The sequence below is a fragment of the Ostrinia furnacalis genome, unplaced genomic scaffold, assembly GCF_004193835.3.
Source record: "Ostrinia furnacalis isolate ACB-3 unplaced genomic scaffold, ASM419383v2 OfSCF0635, whole genome shotgun sequence".
Lineage (NCBI taxonomy): Eukaryota > Metazoa > Arthropoda > Insecta > Lepidoptera > Crambidae > Ostrinia > Ostrinia furnacalis.
Genome location: NW_021130874.1, coordinates 1,189,347 through 1,209,523, shown reverse-complemented (window position 1 = coordinate 1,209,523; position 20,177 = coordinate 1,189,347). Strand labels below are relative to the sequence as shown.

Sequence of the window (20,177 nt, the reverse complement as noted above, 5' to 3'; positions counted from 1 at the left end):
AATAATTTGGAAATTGTTGTTTTACTGATAGCCGCGCGTACCCCTTGATGCAACTTCACGTACCCCTGGGGGTACGCGTACCACTAATTGGGAAACACTGGTCTAGGGTAANACTGATTCATTATAACCAAACCGCAATCAAAAATATGCTGTCAGTAAAAAGTTATGACTGAATGAAAAGTCATGTTTTTTACCTTTTCATCCGAAAAATGTTCTTGATATCATTGTATCCATTGCACATTTTGGACTAATCTATGCATGTTATGTCATGTCGCATGTGGCGCGGGGTTATAGATGAATTTTATTAAATATTATACTAGCTGTGCCTACTACTTTGTACGCGTAAAAATAGTTTGAATAATATTTCCCATTTTTACAACATTTGTCTTTATTGCTCCGCCCCTATTGGTTGTAGGGTGATGTTATTTATCCTAAAACCATCCTTGATAAATGGGCTATCCATAACAAACACAAACATACCGGTAGTTCCTGAGATTAGCTCGTAAACTACTACAATTTTTTAAACAGTCATAACTTTTTACTGACAGCTTATTTTTTTTTGGTCCCATACTGAAAGTTAATCTCTATTTAATGGACTATAAGCCAATATAGGTCTCATTAGTGGTGGACATTTGGACCACTTTTGGTCATTGTCCTTTATTTAATTATTTGATAAAAAGTCTATCATTGTTTTTTTTTACTTTTCTCCTTGAAAATAAGCTTAGATATTCTATCAATTATTTTTAAATAATCTAATCAATAATATCTACCCGTCATTTAATTTTGAAATTATTTACATGATCTCCTATAATTCTTGCGCTTAACTCAATATTCAAATCTTCAGATTTTTATCCTCTGTCACGTTATAATTATGTCAATATGTCACCCCTTCCATAATCTGCTCCCATACCTCAATCACTGCCTTAGTTTAGTGTTCGAAATTATAACTTGATAAATTACACCTATTCTCACACTGGATCCTTTTACAGATTACATACAAAGCAGTAGACAATGTAGACAGATTGTCTATCAAACTACTGTCTCCTTACGATGTTCTTACTGTCTCAAAACGAGTGAAAACCGTTTCAACCATAGAGAAGCAAGAAATAGATGAGATTAAGGATGAAGACGATGACATATCACAAAAAGAAGACAACACAGTCTCTGATAGCGACAGAAGTTATAGAGACGAGATAGTAGAAGTTAAGAAGCGTAAAGTGAAGCGGAAAAAAAGCTTAACACCGGACTTTGAAAACGATGAAGAACATATAAAAGATCATAAAGAAGAGAGTAAAAGTACTTTCTTTGATGGTGATAGTGACAAAGAAGAAGAAAAAGTTAAAAGCCATAAAACTAAATCGAAAAGCCGAAAAAGTTTAATAGACAAAGATAGAGAAAAGCCATTAAGAGATAGGGAAGCTAAACGTAAGAAGAAATCGTTTTACGAAAGCGATTTGGAGGAAGATTTTACAACGGAATGTAAAGTTAAGAGCCGAGAGAGTTCTGTGTCAGACTTTGGTGATATCACACTGATAGATAACGAACCTGCAATATACGTTGAAGAGAAGCCGATGCATAGTGACACAGAGCTGGATATAACGTTCGAAGATGGCAGCAAACCGAGCAGCTCAACTACAATATTTGTGGATGAGAAGAAAGAAATTCCGCCTAAGAAAGAGTCAAAGGAAAAAGTTAAAGGTACAAAAGGTCCAAAGAAGACCAAATGGAATGCTAAGAATAAGGTGTTGGAATCAGGTAATTGGAAGAAGTATAGTTTGACGGAGCAAGAGGCTTTAGAGCAGTTCCGAGCAAAGGCAGTTGATCCGAAATATATTGCAGCTCCGTTCAAATGTGCGGACTGTTTCAAGGGTTTCTCGAAGGAGGAGATATTGAAGAGGCACAGGCGTTTGCATGATGCGGTAAGTTATTATATTCACAAGTTTTATAGTCTTTGTAGAGTAGCTCAGTGTGATTTTTTCATGTTGTCAGTCTATTGTATTACCTAAAGTAAGGACTAAATTGCTGTGCAATCAACCGTCAATGCAGTGTTTAGTTGAAATACTATCAGGCAGTAGTATGGCGACCACTAAAGTTAAACAATTTATCATGCGGTCTTCAATAGATAGGTAATTTCCGTGCTTTTAGACGCACGTTAAAAGTTGATCTTTGCCAATATCATACGACATAAATTAGCCGGTTGAATGCCATACATATAGATCGTTTCTTCGTCGATCGTTTAATTTTTGGTCGAGGGAAGCGCGGAGTGCAGGGAGTTTGCTCCGAGCAATCCGAGCATCATTATTGTAGTGTGCGTGTGCACTCATGGATGATTTAGCGTGTACCGCTAACACTCAAACATTAGCGGAAGAAAGGTGGGGCGCGATACGATCTATAGCTGTATAGGACGGTTTCATAACAAGTTAAAAAATTTGTAGAAGGAACCACAGGATCCAAAATAAATATCCTTGCCTCATCTCGACGAAGTGTACTTAGCTCTAAATATATTTTCACAGGCGATCGGCAACTTCGAGTGTCGCTTCTGCCGCATGCGGTTCAAGATCGACTGTCGCTTGCGCAAGCATATGCGCGCTCATTATACCAAGTACGAGTGTCTGCGGTGCAACCTCATCTGCCCTATCGAGTGAGTTTATTTGAAACTTCTTTAAAAAATTAAATATTGTAAATTTTTTTTTCTCTTAAAACCCTGTAACTTTGTCAAAGCTGTTTACGTGACATTGGCGAAATCATGGTTCTCAAAACCAAGCCGTCGCCAAAATAAAAGAAGAAGAAGAAGAAACTTCTTTACGACATCGAATCAGAAATGACGAGATCCATACACGAACTAAAGTCGCTTTCATAGCCCGACGGATTAGCAAGCTGAAGTGGCAATGGGCAGGGCACATAGTACGTAGAACTGACGGCCGATGGGGCAGCAAGGTTCTGGAGTGGAGGCCGCGTACCGGAAAGCGCAGCGTAGGACGTCCCCAGAAGGTGGACCGACGACCTCTCAAGTTTCGCTGCGCGGTCTATGTTGATATTCCTCTGAAACTTTTCAATATAATATAAATCTCGGTTCGATTAAGCTGAAAGTATAGTGTACTTATTTAAATGCTGGTAATTAATTACATACATCGTTGACAAAATATTATTGTATTATTTACAGACTAACGGCATTGCTTCACGAAGAACTGCACAACGGTGTCGTGAAGAAATGTGAACAGTGCAACGAAGAGTTCAGGTAACTATTCTGTAGAACTAATAATTTTACAGTAAAGTTGTTTTTTTTCCGGCAATTCGACTGTTTTTTTTTCACTCGTAACTTAGTTCGTGTGTTATCTTTTGTAAAGCTAAACAATTTTTGGTCAACGGAAGCGCGTGCCTTCAGGTTCAGAATGTCCAATTCCCAAAATGTCCAATCCTCAAAATTGTCCAATTCCTGAAATGTCCAGTTTCCGAAACGTCCAATTCCCAAAATGTCCAATCTACTATTATGATGGGTTTGTTAAATAAGTCTTCATAGCCTTTCTTAAAAATTAGTAATTAGTATATTTATGATTCAACAAATCCATCATAATAGTAGATTGGACGTTTCGGGAATTGGACATTTGAGGAATTGGACATTTCGGGAATTGAACATTCCGGGAATTGGACATTTTGAAACCGTTGGACATTTTGGGAATTGGACATTCTGAACCTGAAGGAGCGCGGGGTGTGGGGAGTTTGCTTCGAGCAATCCGAGCGGCATTATTGTAGTGTGCGTGTGTACTCATGGATGATTTAGCGTGTACCGATTACACTCAAACATTAGTGGAAAATTGTGGGGCGTGTCTTCGTGGATGAAACGATCTATAGTTAGTTATAAATATATAATTTGACATTATTTGTTCTATGAAAATACTGTTATGTAAGGATAATAAATTTTAAATTGACATGATAAATAATTAATATGGAATACAATTATATATGAGTGGTAATCGTTAAATTAATAGGGGAAGGGGGGGCATAGTGGAGTACTTAACTTCAATCGAAAAAATAAAAAGAACCAGATAAGTTACGAAGACTAGTTTTAATCGAAATGATACTACAAGTATTGTATTATAGATAACTCTAAAAAAAATTTACGAATTATTAACTATTTTGGCATAAAATAAGTTTTCTTATAGTCTATAATTTTCCGCTTTGCCCTTATCACAAGGGTAAAGTGGAATTGCACTTTGGGCAAAGTGAAAAAGGCACTTATTAAGCGTTTATCTACTGTATTTGAGCATTTTGCTAATGAGGTCAATTAAATGAAATAACATAAACTACTTATTTAGTAATTGGGAACTGTTTTAGGCCATAAAAAACCTTGTCCCTTACTATTGCAAGATCATATATTTTTTGCTCCAGTTTTTTTGAAAAATACTGGACGAAACTTATCAATCTTCTTCGATGCATCACAAGATTTCAAATGACAATGAAGAGTTTCAATTAGGATACCATATTTTTTGATGCCGAACTAATCGTAGTAAGACTCGCTTCCTCCATCGCTCTTCTCATTTGATCTTCTGTCCATGAGCCTTGGTTCGTTTTATTTTTGTAATAATTATGAACCATCTGAAAAAACAAATTAAATATTTCTATGTGGGAATCATTCCACTTTGCCCCCTTGTAATTTTTTCCACTTTGCCTTTTTGATAATAATTACAGTTTTCAATTGATAACTAAGAAAGTATTAAGATTTGTTTATTCTACAAAATGTCAAAGGTATCTACGATATACGGATATTAGATTTAAATAATAAAAATACCATCATTACTCACTTTTCACAATAATATCCAGTCTCCAAAATCCTTAAATTTCGTAAGAAACTCATTCGATCTACATCGCGCAGTCATGTAGCCTGCTCGGTGGCGCTAGCCGGACTGATTTTGGTCAATGACCTTGGTCGGCCCTGTGCTTGGCTTACGTGAAGCACGAGTGCCGTTGGGTGAAAGAGTATTGGTAAAATCAAATTTTTCGCTTTGCCCACTCCTTCCACTATGCCCCCCTCTCCCCTAATATTGTATTATCTAATTGAAAACTTATTGTAATTTATAAAAATTCGTTTTAAGACAAATTTGCATGCTGTGTTATCATAGTTAAATAGGTGAAAACAACATTTATCTCTTTGAAACACCTTTTTGTAAACCCTATTTATTGCAAATAAAATAATTTGAATTTGAATTTTTTTGAATTTTTAAACAAATCATTGTATGCCCCCTCCCTCTAGGCATAGGTCAACATACTACACGCATATGCGCACACATCGTAGCGAGCACGTGTGCACGCTATGCGGCGCGTCGTTCGTCAGCCCGGCCGGCCTGCACCAGCACAAGAAGAAGAAGCACTTCGACAGCGAGCCTGTGAGTATATGTGATACGACACGACACTACACGACACGACACTACACGACACGACACTACACGACACGACACTAGTGCACGCTATGCGGCGCGTCGTTCGTCAGCCCGGCCGGCCTGCACCAGCACAAGAAGAAGAAGCACTTCGACAGTGAGCCGGTCAGTAGAAGAACCTCGATAGCCTTTAAAACTAACACTATGTAAAAGCTGCGCACGTGACATTGGCGGAACAGTGGCGTATAAGCACAAGTTCATCGGCATCAACAATAGCCACGATAGCCTAACGGTGAAGAAGGGGTCGGAGTGGCCGACTCGAGATCCGAGGAACGCGGGTTCGAATCCCACCGCCGCTCGACTATTGTGGTGAGCCCACTCGTAACACAAGCTTATTTAGCTTAACACGAGGGGCTAATGGGACTATTAGTAATTTGGGCAATACAAATTGCTAATAATATTTAAAAAAAAAGAAGAAGAAGCCTCTACAACGACACACACGTGACACGACACGAAACTAGTGCACGACACAACACAAAACTAATACACGAAACGACTCATCACTAGTGCACGACACGAAACCGCCTCTGTGGTCTAGTGGTAAGACCACCTGCTTCAGACGCAGAGGTCCCGGGTTCGATTCCCAGTGGGGGCAGATTTTTCTGTTCGGTTTGGTTGGTGGTAGGGCTTGTTCTAAGTCCGCCTGGCTAGCTACCACCATCTTACCTAAGTCTGTCGCCATAACAACAATGTTAAAAGCATTGTTGTGTTCCGGCAGTTAGAGATACGAGGGCGGCACTGAAAATTTCGGGAATCAAGGAAGTGAAACAACATTACTATTTAAAAATGTATTTATTGCTTTTTAAAGTATTCTCCGCGAAATTTGACACATTTTTCCATACACGAAACCAATCATTGAAGCAACCATTGCATTCGGAAGTTTGGGTCTCCAAAATGGCCGTTTTGTAGGCTTCCACAGCTTCTTCAGGTGATGAAAATCTCTGACCACGCAATTTATTCTTTATTTTAGGGAAAGTATAGAAATCATTAGGGCTTAGGTCAGGGCTGTACGGCGGATGGACTAATAATTCTATGTTTTCTTGCTCTAAAAACTCTTTTGTTCAGTGCGCGGTGTGAGAACTCGCATTGTCGTGATGGAGGATGATGCGGCGGTTGCAGTTCTCTTTACGGAGTTCAGAAACGACCTGTGGCAAACAAATGCTAGCATACTAATCTGCATTAACCGTTCTTTGTCCCCCAAGAGGAATAGTCGCAACATGGCCGGTTTTGGAGACAAACGTGGCCACCATTTTTTTTAAATTTACGACCGTAAATATATGCGTCTCAACTGAGGCGTACAAAATGCTTGATTATTATACAGGATGTTAGGTAAATGGGTTATAAAGCCGACACTAGCTCGTGTTAACATGTGCATATAAATGGTATGGTGAAGTCACAAAATTAATATCATCACTTTAATAATTTTAATTTTCATACAAATCTGATTTTATAAATAAAAAATAATTAAATGATGATATCACTGACTTCACCATACACATTAACATGGGCTAGTGTCGGCTTATAAACCCATTTACTTAACACCCTGTATAAATAACTAGGTACCTACTTGTAATTATTTTTATAAAAAAAAGAGCGCTTACTGTTTAAAAAACAACACATCGTCGGTCTATTACTGTGGCACATTCGCGACACCCCCGACTTTTGCATGTCGAGCGCATACCGAGATTTGAATTTCGAAGGAAAGCTCGAGTTTCGTTCGTTTATATGGAGTTACAATACTGTATGATAGTATTACCGTGACACTAGTTTATGACACAACACACCACATGATACGAAACGACGCGACAGTAAATAATTATTTTAAAATTGTCTGTCTGTGAGATCTGTAGAAATAAATATGTAGTTGTATTTACCCTACAGGAAGGCGGCGGCGAAGACGAAAAGCAGACGTACTGCAAAAAGTGCGATATTCGCTTCGAAACGCGCGCGGCTTACACCGAACATCTGTTCCACTCCGCTATGCACACTGAGGGGATGGAGTAAGTAGTTATAATAGCGGAAATGTATTTAATTAGGTTAGGTTATTTTACAGCACCTTACCATTTATAACAACGTATAAACCTATCATAAGGACTTCTTGGCGGGAATCTGAAGCGTCATGTTAGCGGTTTTGTTTTATTTCCTCACAATCGTGTTTAGGCGACTATTAATGTGTAATAATGGTGGATTATTAACCATTGAGTGTTCGTGAACGTGCATGGGTGTGGGCAAGTGAAGCAAAACAGTGCATCGTGATTCTTCGGGTTCTCTCAAGTTGTCCATAGGAGGTCTCAGTAAAGCACCACCACTTTACTGAGACTCAAAGGGTGGGAAGGGGTATCATCTCATCCTTCATTATATCATTACTTGATCTCATTTTGTAACTCGTATCACATAAATACTTGAAAATGGCACAAATCAAGTCGACCTCGACGTGTATTGCCAACATCATCAAAAAAGAAGAAGAAACCTATCATAAAACAAAAACGTGTTAAAGTTTTCTCAACCAATTTTGATACCATAAAGTTTTTGTTGCAGAACTAATCAGAACAGCACATTAACCACTAAACCTTGATGTTCAGTGATAAAGTTCTGCTATAAAGTGTCGAATTTATCATTGGATTTTGAACTTTCATCATTTCAGCCATAGGACGTCCACTGCTGAACATAGGCCTCCCCTAATGCTTTCCACGTTGATCGATTGGTAGCGGCCTGCATCCAGCGCTTCCCTGCTACCTTTACGATTTCGTCGGTCCACCTTGTAGGTGGACGTCCTACGCTGCGTTTTTCGGTACGCGGCCTCCATTCCAGAACCTTGCTGCCCCATCGGCCGTCAGTTCTGCGTACTATGTGCCCTGCCCATTGCCACTTCAGCTTGCTAATCCGCCGTAATTTTGAACTTTATCACTTAATATCAAGGTTTATGTGCAGTTTTCAATATGTCTTCAACAAAACGCATTACCTAACGAGATCTATCTATATATATATATAAAAGAAAGTCGTGTTAGTTACTTCGCTTATAACTCAAGAACGGCTGAACCGATTTAGCTGAAAATTGTCAGGGAGGTAGTTTAGAGCCAGGAGAAGGACATAGGATACTTTTTATCCCGTTCAAAATAAAAAAAAAGTCTGCTTATTTATTGCCATTAAGGCGGAACAAAGTTCGTCGGGTCAGCTAGTTCATTAATAAAACTTACTTATATAATTAGCTCAAAATAAATCCAAAGATCTGAGGTATAGCTGGACTCCTCTACTGTACGCAGTTGTCTAAGCAGCTAGTCAATATGGTTGTTTTTTTATTCAGGGATGAAATACGCGACGAGTCGTGTGCTCTAAGAAAAGTCATCGGAAAAATGTCGAAAGCCAAGGTATGTGTGCTATTTGTAATCTTCAAAACATTCTTTTTTTCAGTATAGACCACAAGTGGCACTTATGTTTTTTAAAAGACATTAATTTATAAAAGAGAATGAGATTTGTACAATGTATGGTTCCACCTCACTCGCACACTATAGTGTGAAAGCAAGAGATGTTTTTTACTTCTCGGTTTTTAAAGACATTTATGTTTTTGTTACAGATAGCGAATGAACTACGAAAAAGGTAATATTGATAAGTAAAATTCTACGTTATTGAAACCAATAATTTTAGAGACTATTAGCTTTTTAGTCGTCATGAAACTATTTAGTTAGCGTCTAAAAAAAAAAAAAAAAAAAAAAAGAAAAAAAAGTATATATAGCCCGACCAGGAACATAAAAACCCTCGCCATGTTGCGGAAAACTAATGGTACTAATTTCTTTTAATGGCAACAGTAACTGAAAACTTCATTGATATGTCAGTCTATTGCTGTCAAAGTGTAAACAAACTTTATTTTAAATGTGCGCAATTGATTTTGTGAATTAAATTGCTAAAATCTTTTTATAGTCGTGAAAGAAAAGTGGTTCACAATGTGTTAAAGTATTTGTCGAAGAGAAATACTAAGGGTTCGAACAATATTTTCATTGAATAATGTTTCGGACAAAGGTTGTCAAATTGACTGACATGTTTATCGTATAGTACAGTCCACTATGAAAATTAGCTATGGTTTGTTTCAATTGTAGTTAACTACCTATTTTAAAAAATTTTGTCACTTTCTAAGTGTTGAATTTTATGGAATTGGGAAACAACTACCGAGTTTGATGCGTTCATGAGCAGACATTGCAGTTGAATATTCAAGTTCTGAATTTGATTATTCATTTATTAATAAAATAAATCCTACTAGCTCGATTGATGGTTTCATTTAATTTATTTAAACCAGGTTACCTATAATAATATTTTTTCATTAATTTATGAAAATATCAAATTAGCCCGTAATCCTGAATCCTGATACATAAAGTTAGCCAATTAATTTAACACAGGTACGACTGTACTCAGTGTTGCACTATCAAATGCAATTGTCGCGCCTCTATGCCAGGGTTTTTATGTTCCTGGTCAGGCTATAAGTAGTATATCCGTTAAGCTAGCACCCATAACACAAGCATTAAGTTGCTTACTTTGGGGCTAGCTAGCGCTGTGTGAAATTGTCCAAAGATTTATTTATTATTTATTATTATTATTTTTTTTTGCATTTTAAAAATAAATATAACTATTTTACAGACAATCTGAAGACCAACCACTACCTCGAATCAAACTCAATACAAGGAAAGGGAGAAGAATTTTCAAGAAGCCTACGGACTGTTATCAGGTTAGATTATCAAATTAAATGGTTACCTTAATACCTCTTTATTTTACGAGTTAAGGCCCCTACTGCCACTTAATTTTGGCAATTCTGCGGATTATATCGGTTACTATGGTCTTCCTGCGGATATCCTTATTTCTGATTCTCGTATGGCCATTGCGACAGAAAAGTTCTCGAGTGGCGAATACGGGCCAGAAGATGTAGTGTTGGCAGGCCTCCTACTAGGTGAACTGACCATCTGGTGAAAATCCCGGGATGCAGACAGCGCAGGACCGGTCATTTTGGTAATCCTTCGAAGAGAAAGGCCTCTTCCAAGGATTTCCATATTGCCCGGTTGGTAGTGGCTTACATCCAGCGCCTTTGTGAGGTCGTTGGTCCAGCACCCGACCTCATTAGATCGTTGATCCACTGAGTGGGATGTGAGGCCTGCTCACATACGTTTTCCTGGATCAACACCATCATCATAATTTCAGCCACAGGACGTCCACTGCTGAATAGGCGTCCCCCAATGATTTCCACATCGCACGGTTGGTAGCGACCTGCATCCAGCGCCTTCCTGCTATCTTTATGTTTATACGTTTTTCTTTCAAGGATATTCATTTATTAAACTACACTTGACATCAAATGAATCGCACCTCCCGCGACAAGCACTTTCAAACGTATGCATCCCCACTTTCCACCAATATTGGCACCATTTCAAAACCTACTCCTAAACTTCATTTCAATAGGAAAGGTTTTTACCCCAAAAATGTGTCTGTAGAAGAATCCAGAGTCACTTCTTAAAAAAATAGGAGCCAACTTTTATGAAACTTTTATGGCTATAAAACTGTTAAGTTAGGATTAATCGCTATCCATCTGTTAAAGAGGACACGTTAGATCATTATTTGGTTTTATAACCATAAAAGTTGGTCTAATTGATCCCAGAGGAGGCCCAAAGTGAGGTCTTTTTTCAAGTCACATTTATCCCACCAAAAACATTCTGTAAAAAACTAGCCAAGTCTCGATGGAGCTGCTTGTTTATCTCTAAAAAGTAATGAAATCTAGACAAAGTCGTGCCAAGTCTATGGTTCCTTACTGCGATTTATTTATTATTATAGTTAATGTTGTGTGACTTGGCCGTTGAACAATCATTATGTTGGGCACCATGAGCATGATTGTGTCAGTAGAAACGAGTTTTCCTGTAAAACGTAGGTGGGCCGATTTTTGTGATGACCAGTGTATTCATTTGATTGCAGTGCGGCAAACACTTCGAGACGCAGGACGCGTGCCTGCGGCACCACCGCGAGGAGCACCCGCGAACGTCCTTCTACCCGCCCTCCGACCGACAGATCTGCGAGATTTGTGGCGCCTCGCTCTCGGTGAGACCACAGAATAATAATAAGTACTACGTACAGAAGTTTTACTTCGCGAAGGTATTTAAAAAAATGTATGCTCAATGTCATTTACAATAATAATATGGTGTAATTTAGCCTGTCTCAAGAGTCAAGCACCATTTTGTTGACAAACGTCAGTGATCGGCACTGCGCCGAAGCTATAGGGCTGACTTCGGTAAAATGATGTGACGTGAGGTGCCAAACTGCGGGAAATGGCGGAGGAAATACATGATTTAGCATGAATTATCATGAATAATATTAACTACTTATTTCCCTCTCAGTGTCTTGAGGCAACTTAAAAAATTACATTCTGTGTTTTTATTATTATTTAGGCAGTTAAATACTGCACAGTATTTAGTACACCATTTTCTTTATTTTCTTCCATCATACACAAGAATACGCGTGCGTGAGTCATGTTCGCTCGTATGTGAGGCCTTGTCGAATAGTATCCTGTAGGTGGCCATCGTGCGTGTTTTGTTTTCGATGTGAACTCGCGGAGATGAACAGGCCTGACAAACAGTAAATCACCCCTGGGCTAGTGCTGTTGACAGATATTTTTTTTTAAATCTAGTAGTTTTTAATTTTTCAGCCAGAGTCACTCAAGATTCTTTCGTAGTAAAATTGTGTAACCTTTTTTGACATAATTATCCAAGACCTGACCATATTTAAAAAGAAAAAGAAGACTGACATTATAGTTTCATTCTCGACAATGCGTTAGGGGCATAAAGTTAATATTCCTTCGGAATAGAGCAACAATCACGAGCTGTCAAACGAAACCAAAAATGAGATGTCATTTGTGTGTGTAAATATAAATATGTGTGCATGCTAGTGATGTATGTCGTTACTTTTCACATGAATATCGATATCGATTTATATTAATTAACACCTAACAGTAGTAATATTAATGGAACTAAAATAGGATAGAATGTCCATATACAATCCGTATATGGGAGAGTGGAAAATAAAAATAAAACTCAGAAGATTAAAATGATTTAACTGATTTAATTGAAAGAGCAACAAACATCAAGACATCCATACAAACTTTCTGATTTCTAATTAGTAAGAGTAAGTCAATAAATAAAAATGATAATTCTGAAGCTGTGGTGTCGGCGGCGGAGATCTAGACGATAATGTAGATCCCTCTGGTAAAATATCTCTGTTCACGTACGACGACATTGTGCGTGTAGGCTTTACTTTCATCTGTGAAAAATAAAGAAAGAATTGACTATAGAAATCATATAACTGTGCGTGTAGGCTTTACTTTCACCTGTGAAAAATAAAGAAAGAATTGACTATAGAAATCATATAAGATTTTATATTATTATGAGGGTAGTTGAAAATCTTCATGCCCACCCGAACGGACGACGCCGCGAACCGCCAGTCTACTTGTGACCACGGCTGCAGCATCGCAGCCGAAACGTCAAGCCGTGAGTACATAATGTAACTCATTAATAAACGTCGCGTTAAGACCCGTGTTTGACTATTTCATAGAAATCATAGTTTAATTATAACTTATAGTTAAACATTTTTTATCAAAACAATGAAAACAACCAGATCAAGGTAATAAATTGACATTACTAACCAACGAAACATCATCAGAAGAAAATGAAAATGAAAATATTTATTGCCAGAAATAGTATTATTTTAATTAAACTTACCGGAACAAACTCTGTAGGGATTGCACATTTTTTCAACGTGATTCTGGCTCCAATTTTTCGAAAACATTTACTATCAAAATGTTTGCTACATAAAGTGGCATATTTAGTTAATTAATTTGAGCCATGTTTTTCTTACATCTTCGTTAGTCGGAAATCTGAAAGATACTTTACTAATTAGTACCTATTATAATAGTCAGAAACTCATATTATTACATTCCCAGGTGACGGTGATAGACAGTGCACAAAATATATTTATCGATTGTGGTACACAGCCCTAGTGTAAAACGAAAATTATTTCTTTACACAAAATATTCATAAATTCTGGATTATGTGCATGAAATCTTTGCTTACAACTTAAATTAATGTTTAAAGAACATAATTATCACACTTAGTGCTTAAAATTCTAAGCGCATTCACAAAAATAAAGCTAAAGTTTGGAGGTGTCGATTTCAATAAATTTACCTGTGAAATGAATATTTTGCGGGATTATTTCTCTGGTGTACATCACAATCAAGGACGGAACAGGTCACCATTGTATTACAATAAAAAAATTCCAAAACTATACAGGTTTTACGAAATTTTTAGAAAAAACTGTGATTTGAAATTCTGCTTTGTGCCTCTATGTGTCACTGCCTGTCAAATCTTTTGCAAAAATGGTTCTATTGACGTGACGATGATAGCATCACACATCTCTTTTTATCACACAGGGTTGCAGATAGTGACATCTCGCTCGCTCATTCTTTGTTGCTCTATTCCGAAGGAATTTAACTTTATGGTTAGGGGTGGTAAGCATTGTGATTGAAACTTGAACAGTGGGTCTAGACAAAGTGCCATTATAATCGCAAACCAGTCGAAAAGTGGTCGAAAAGCCCCTTTTTTGTATGGAATTTGACGGATTCGATTTTCGATTCGATCAAAAAGTGCGTTTTGTCTAGGGGGGCAGGTGGCCTGACATTACGTCACCGCCTATTTTTAAGTTTCGCGCGAAAATATGGAGGCAATTAAAATAATTAATTTCTCAGCCATTTCTTGATGGATTTCAAAAATAACCTCACCGGCTTTTTAGTTTTGGTCTATATTTCAATCCCATTCAGTGAAATCTAATGATTTCAACATCACGAAACTTGTCCATTGACGTACTTTTTAAAACTTCAAAACAAGGGTCCAATAGCAAAGACAAGGACAGCATAAGTATCACAATCCAGAATATTTCGTATCCACTGCAGGAGCGCAACTCTCATTAATTTACCAAAGGCAAATGAAGATTTAGGTTTATACTCGCTAGCCACTTAGAGCGTACGCTAAAACTTGCCTGCCCACGTGTCCGCGGCGCATTGCACTGCTCATACTATTTATACAGACGCGTAATGGCGCCCCCGTGAGTTTCAACCCTTTTACTGAAATTGCTCTTGAACGGCTATTATTTGTAAAACTATTATCAATTAACATGTATTTTGTCTACAGCGAAGCACAGTGGCGATGCACCTTAACATGCACACTCGCGAGACGCTATACTCGTGCGACGTGTGCGGGCGCACTTTCCATTCTAAGGGCGGACTGAAGAGGCACATGGTGGTGAGTGAACATTTGTAAATGAGCTCCCTCTCTCCCTTTCTCTCTCTCCTCACTGGTTGGGTTTTTATTGGCAGTCAAGCTGTAGATCCTGCTAAAGTCCGGTCTTTGAGCGCGTAGAATTTTGTCCAATGACCCCAAGCTACCCATCCTTATCGCTCGCGCGTAATTATATTGCTGTCGGGACTGTACGACGGGCTCCCGCAGTGAGTGTGCGAGCGCGACAGCAGCATAATTACGCGCGAGTGATAAGGATGGGTAGCTTGGGGTCATTGGACAAAATTCTACGCGCTCACAGACCAGACTATAAACAGGAGTTGCAGCGGTGGGCAATGAGAGGTGGGAATAGTCCCGTTCTCTCCCCTCCCTCTCTCGTTCTCTCCCTCTCCCTTCCTCCCCTATCTTTCTGTATCTTTCTCAATGGCTTGTTTATTTATTTTTCGAACGTGTTAATTTGTCGAATAACAACAAAGAATTTAAATCGCATTATTTACTTGAGCAGTAAAATCAAACCATTTTCATCCCATCTAAGTACACCTAGATGGAGTATCTTAGAAACAAACTCATGTACCATTACAGAATAATATGTTAAGGCAGTGTAATTTTACTGAAAAATAAAATATTGTAGGAGANTACTTATTTACTTCGGAATACTAAAGACTGCGAATAATCACAGGTAGATAATTAGATAGCGTTTAGTTTCTGCTATGATCGAGTCAATTACGAATCACATTTTATTTTATTTTATTTTATTTGTTTAACAATGTTTCAACAGCATTAAATTGTACATAAATACATTTTTATTTAATTTGCTAAGGGATTAAAATTAACATGAAAAATGTACCTGCTTTATCGTAATAATAACCGTAATTCTAAATTTCATAGTCATGGTAACTATCCCATTTGTGTATGGCATAAAAATAAGTCATTGATTTCGGCAACTAACTTTTTTGCTTNACTTCACGGGATTATTGCAACAATATCTATTTTAATGGTAAATAACGACAGACGACGCCGCCGACTCTTCAGTCTGCCCGCGACCATGACTCGTGCAACCGAGCCGAAACGTCGGGAGGGTAAATATTATTTACCGTTAAAATAGATTTTGTTGAATTTTTCTCAACATACGTGAAGCCTAGTACGCCTAAGGCTAACTCTGCTCGTGTCGTGTCCCAAAATACGTTCGCCGGGAATAACAAAAACGTCGCTAATTTACCTCCGAGAAAAAGACGGTTCGATGAAGGCAAGTGTTTCTTGTGTGGCCGGTTGGGACACAGACAGGNCAATTTGCACCATAAACACAATGCAATACACAGATTTAAACGTTATTTCACTTATAATTACATAAAACAGTAACAGTGATGAGTTTAGAGACCTTTTATGATATTAAATTAAATAAAAATCAGTAAATAAATTGGGACAAGTTCAAATCAGCTGTTAGCGGTAGTGTTGCCACAGGAAAAAACTGAAAAATTTTCACTGTAAAATAACGTAACTTAATTCAGTTAGGATAGTCATCATCATCATAAATATCGAGCTTTAATGACAACATTTTGTATGCACAAATCACATAAACGTTCCAACGTTTAAAATTATTTTAACACATTTTTGATGATTTCCTAGTAATTTTTACCAACTTCTCACTATATCATAAGTACATACCTACTAATTATGTAGAAGATGTAGGTCGTTGATGTGAACTTTGTAATGGAGACAAAAAAAATAAAATTCCAAAGTAGTAAGCACAAAACTGAACCGTCCGGGTGTGCACAAGTACGTTTACAAACGTTCTTAGATCACAACACAGGTGAGTGTACCTACACGTACGTTCGCGGAGGCTCTCAGATCACGACTGGCTATTGCGGCTCACGATCGAAGTCCGGTCTGTGAGCACGTAGAATTTCGTCCAATGACCCTAAGCTACCCATCCTTATCGCTCGCGCGTAATTATATTGCTGTCGCGACTGTGCGACGGGCGGCCGCAGTGAGTGTGCGAGCGCGACAGAGACAGGCGCACGTGTGATTTTGTATGTTTTTTGTTGTTTGTTGTAATAAGTACCACGTTGTCTCTTTCTGTGTGGTCGCATGAGATCGCGGTAAACGGTATTCCCACCTCTCGTTCCCACCGCTGCAACTCCTGTGTAGCCAGGATCTACAGCTTGACCGCCAACAACCCAATCAGTGAAGGTTAAGTTTGCCCCGGGGGAAAGTTAAACTGTCATTGGACCCGCAACGAAATTAATCAGAAGAACATAGGAGTTCGAAGTTAAGGTTATTATGAGATCGCGGTAACAAAGTCCTAGTTTCTGAACCTGGTAGTCTGATCCACGGGGGAGGGGGTAATCTGACTCAGGGGGGTAGTCAGACCCGCATGGTTTGAGCCTCCCTCCCCGTCTCCTAGGACAGTTATACTCACTGAAAGGGTCGCTGACCACAGCCACAGACACTGACGACGCACATGACGTAGTTCCGCTCTAGAAAGTATCTAGCTTTATTAAATTAAATTATGACATCAAATACCTACTTCCAGTTAAAATTAAGATTTTTCAATATTTCTGAAATTACTAACACTAATATGCATGCCGAATTAATAAATAAATGTTTGTAAAACACAATGTTGCCAAACCGGGTCTATGTTTGAGACTATACAATAATAATATACTCAACATCAAATAAATCGCACCTTCCGCGACGCGAACTTTAAAGATTTTCTTCTGACACAATCATGGTGCCCCAACATTATTGGTATTATTTGAAAGCCCAATAAATAAACTTTAGGAAAAACACATTTATTTTTTTTATAAACACTTAACAGGTACCATAAATGTGACCTGAAAAAAGGCCTCACTTGGGGCTCACCTACGGGCTCATGTAGACCAATGTTTGTGGTTAAAACCAAATAATGATCTTACGTGTCCTTTTTAACAGATGGATTAATCCTATTAATCCCAACTTAACAGTTTTATAGCCATAAAAGTTTGTCCAACGTAACTACCTATTTTTTTAAGAAGTGACTCTGGATCCTTCTAAAGACACATTTTTGGAGTAAAAACCTTTCCTTTAATGAAATGAAGTTTAGAACTAGGCTTTCAAATGGTACCAATGTTGGTGGAAAGTGGGAATACATACGTTTGATAAGTGCTTGTCGCGGGTGGTGCGATTTATTTGATGCCGAGTGTATATTGTTTAAGACCTTATGTACAACATAGAATGCAATAAAGATTATGAATTTGAAAAAAATTGAATTAGCTTTTCGGCTTTTAAGCCGGGAGGACAGTCTAACCCAATTGTTCTGAGCCTAGAGGCACCCAAATAAGGGAAGAGGGAAGCTGCCCTCCTTTTGAGTTTGAGGGGACTGAGCCAGGAGGGGCCAATTAATTATGGGGGGAGGGAAAATGCCCTCCCCTGCCGTCCCTTCAGTATTTCACATTTTAACATTTCCCTGTGACAAAATTGGCCTTCACTGGTTGGGTTTTTAGTGGCTGTCAAGCTACACGTAGGGAAGGTCCGTTCAGTATTTGATATACTCACTGAACGGGTCCACAGCGCTGGGTATGGCGGGGTCCTGCGGGTCGTGGTCACTGACCACAGACACGGACGACGCACATGACGTGGTCCGAGGGCGCTCTGGTCCTTTCTGCTTTTGAGTGAGAGGGGACAATTTGGCCTGGAGAGGGGGAGGACAATCTGTCCTAGTAAAGGGGGACAGTATCGCCTAATGGAGAGCGAAAGTATGACCTAGTGGAGGGGGACAGTCTCGCCTAGTGGAAGGGGACAGTCTGACCTAGTGGACGGGGGCAGTCTGGCCTAGTGGAAGGGGACAGTCTGACCTAGTGGACGGGGGCAGTCTGACCCACGGAGGAAAGGGGTCTAACCGGAGAAGAGGGTCAGTCTGACTAAGGAGAGTGCAATCAGCCCTGACAAATTTTTTTACTGGGTCCCTCTTGTCCTCTTTAGTATTTGGTATACTCACTGAAAGGGTCCACAGCGCTGGGTATGGCGGGGTCCTGCGGGTCGTGGTCGCTGACCACAGACACTGATGATGCACATGACGTGGTCCGAGGGCGCTCTGGTCTGGAAGATAAAAGAATACCTACTCGTTAATAAAAATTGGGCAACATAGAAAGCATTGGGGGAGGCCTATGTTCAGCAGTGGACGTCCTGTGGCTGAGATGATGATGATGATGAAAATTGGTTCATCCGTTTTAGAGTTAGGATGGTAGAGACAAACAACACGCCAATTGATAGTCCGCTGGGGATTAAATCAGGCACCTCTTTCTATTGGGCACTCTAGTCACGTGCAGGTAAAAAAGTTAACCTGTGAATACATTAGTTAGTTCAGAAAAGTTTTATTTTTGCGATTTTAAATGCCCAGGGTGCCAGTAGGATATAGACGGCGATATTGAACAGGGCAAAATCAAACTATTAGAAGTCATTTAATATGCAATTCGGTATCGCGGTAAAATTTGCGTTAAAAGTCGCTATACAGTAGAACGCCGATTTATCCGAATTAATTGGGACCGGGGTCGATTCGGATAATCGGATATAGACTGGTAATAAAGAAAAAGCGTGTTAAAAAGTAACTGTCACACATAGAATAAACTTTATTAACTATGTTTACAGTTCTAAAATAGCGTTCAGTTGAAATATATCTGAATTCCAGCGACTTCTAACTTGTTACAACAAAACAAAACAAAAATTACTAGCTTTTAATCTATATATATAAAAGAAAGTCNCGGGGTTCGAAAGTGCCTTTATTCGGTTTTTCGCTTAATTCTTACAAACTATGCGACCTAGAGATATGACCACTATGAACCAAAAAAAGCTGATTAAAGCTACAGTTGACATAGTCAAGTTTTTCTATATCTTGTATAGTTTTCGAAAGATCACACTGAGCAAACATTCTAAGCATGTTAAGCGAAGTTCCAGCGAGCGAAGTTACACCGTGTGTATATTTAGACGAACCACTTGGAGCCACTTTTGACCCCTCATCACTCAAAAACTATTTTACTTTAACATGTCAAATTTGGCTCATGTGCAAGATAAACGTTAGCTTCAAATATAAATATACCTCAAACGGTTATTTAGATAATGTCCCCCAAAAATCATGGATCTTTTTAAAGACAAGATGACGTTAGCTAAGTTAGGTCACAGTTAGGTCCTAACTACATGTGACATTGGCAGAACAGTGTGCCCTCAGTGGCGAAAAAACGCAAGTTCATCGCCATAAACCAAAGAAGAAGAACTTTTGCACAAAAACAAAAGAACATAGCAATAAACCTCAGGCAAGCCGTTAACAATTACTCTGACAACATTAAGGATAATTCAGCGATGAAATCAAAGCTGAAATCAAACCCTAGTACAGGGCGTGACCTTTCGTATCCCTTTTATACGACCGTAAAACCACTCTAGGGAGTGAATACTAACG

At 38.7% G+C, this 20,177-nt stretch overlaps 1 protein-coding gene and 1 long non-coding RNA gene across 3 annotated transcripts in view; one reads left to right on the top strand and one right to left on the bottom strand.

Annotated features, from left to right (window-relative positions):
* Window positions 1-20,177, top strand: part of LOC114366425 (zinc finger protein 613-like) — a 33,580-nt gene that overhangs the window by 4,157 nt on the left and 9,246 nt on the right. The window contains exons 3-12 of the mRNA XM_028323295.1: window positions 990-1,919; window positions 2,514-2,641; window positions 3,164-3,238; window positions 5,252-5,384; window positions 7,317-7,435; window positions 8,740-8,803; window positions 9,010-9,032; window positions 10,065-10,152; window positions 11,382-11,504; window positions 14,642-14,752. Of these exons, the coding sequence (XP_028179096.1) occupies window positions 990-1,919; window positions 2,514-2,641; window positions 3,164-3,238; window positions 5,252-5,384; window positions 7,317-7,435; window positions 8,740-8,803; window positions 9,010-9,032; window positions 10,065-10,152; window positions 11,382-11,504; window positions 14,642-14,752 (1,794 nt within the window). The remainder of the gene's footprint in view (window positions 1-989; window positions 1,920-2,513; window positions 2,642-3,163; window positions 3,239-5,251; window positions 5,385-7,316; window positions 7,436-8,739; window positions 8,804-9,009; window positions 9,033-10,064; window positions 10,153-11,381; window positions 11,505-14,641; window positions 14,753-20,177) is intronic.
* Window positions 12,371-13,684, bottom strand: LOC114366428 (uncharacterized). Of its 2 annotated transcripts, XR_003657020.1 has the most exons (3): window positions 13,640-13,684; window positions 13,178-13,332; window positions 12,371-12,719 (listed from the first exon to the last, which is right to left on the bottom strand). It is a non-coding gene; the product is annotated as an uncharacterized LOC114366428 (long non-coding RNA). The 2 variants fall into 2 exon arrangements; XR_003657019.1 differs by lacking the exon at window positions 13,640-13,684 and having other exon boundaries at window positions 13,178-13,397.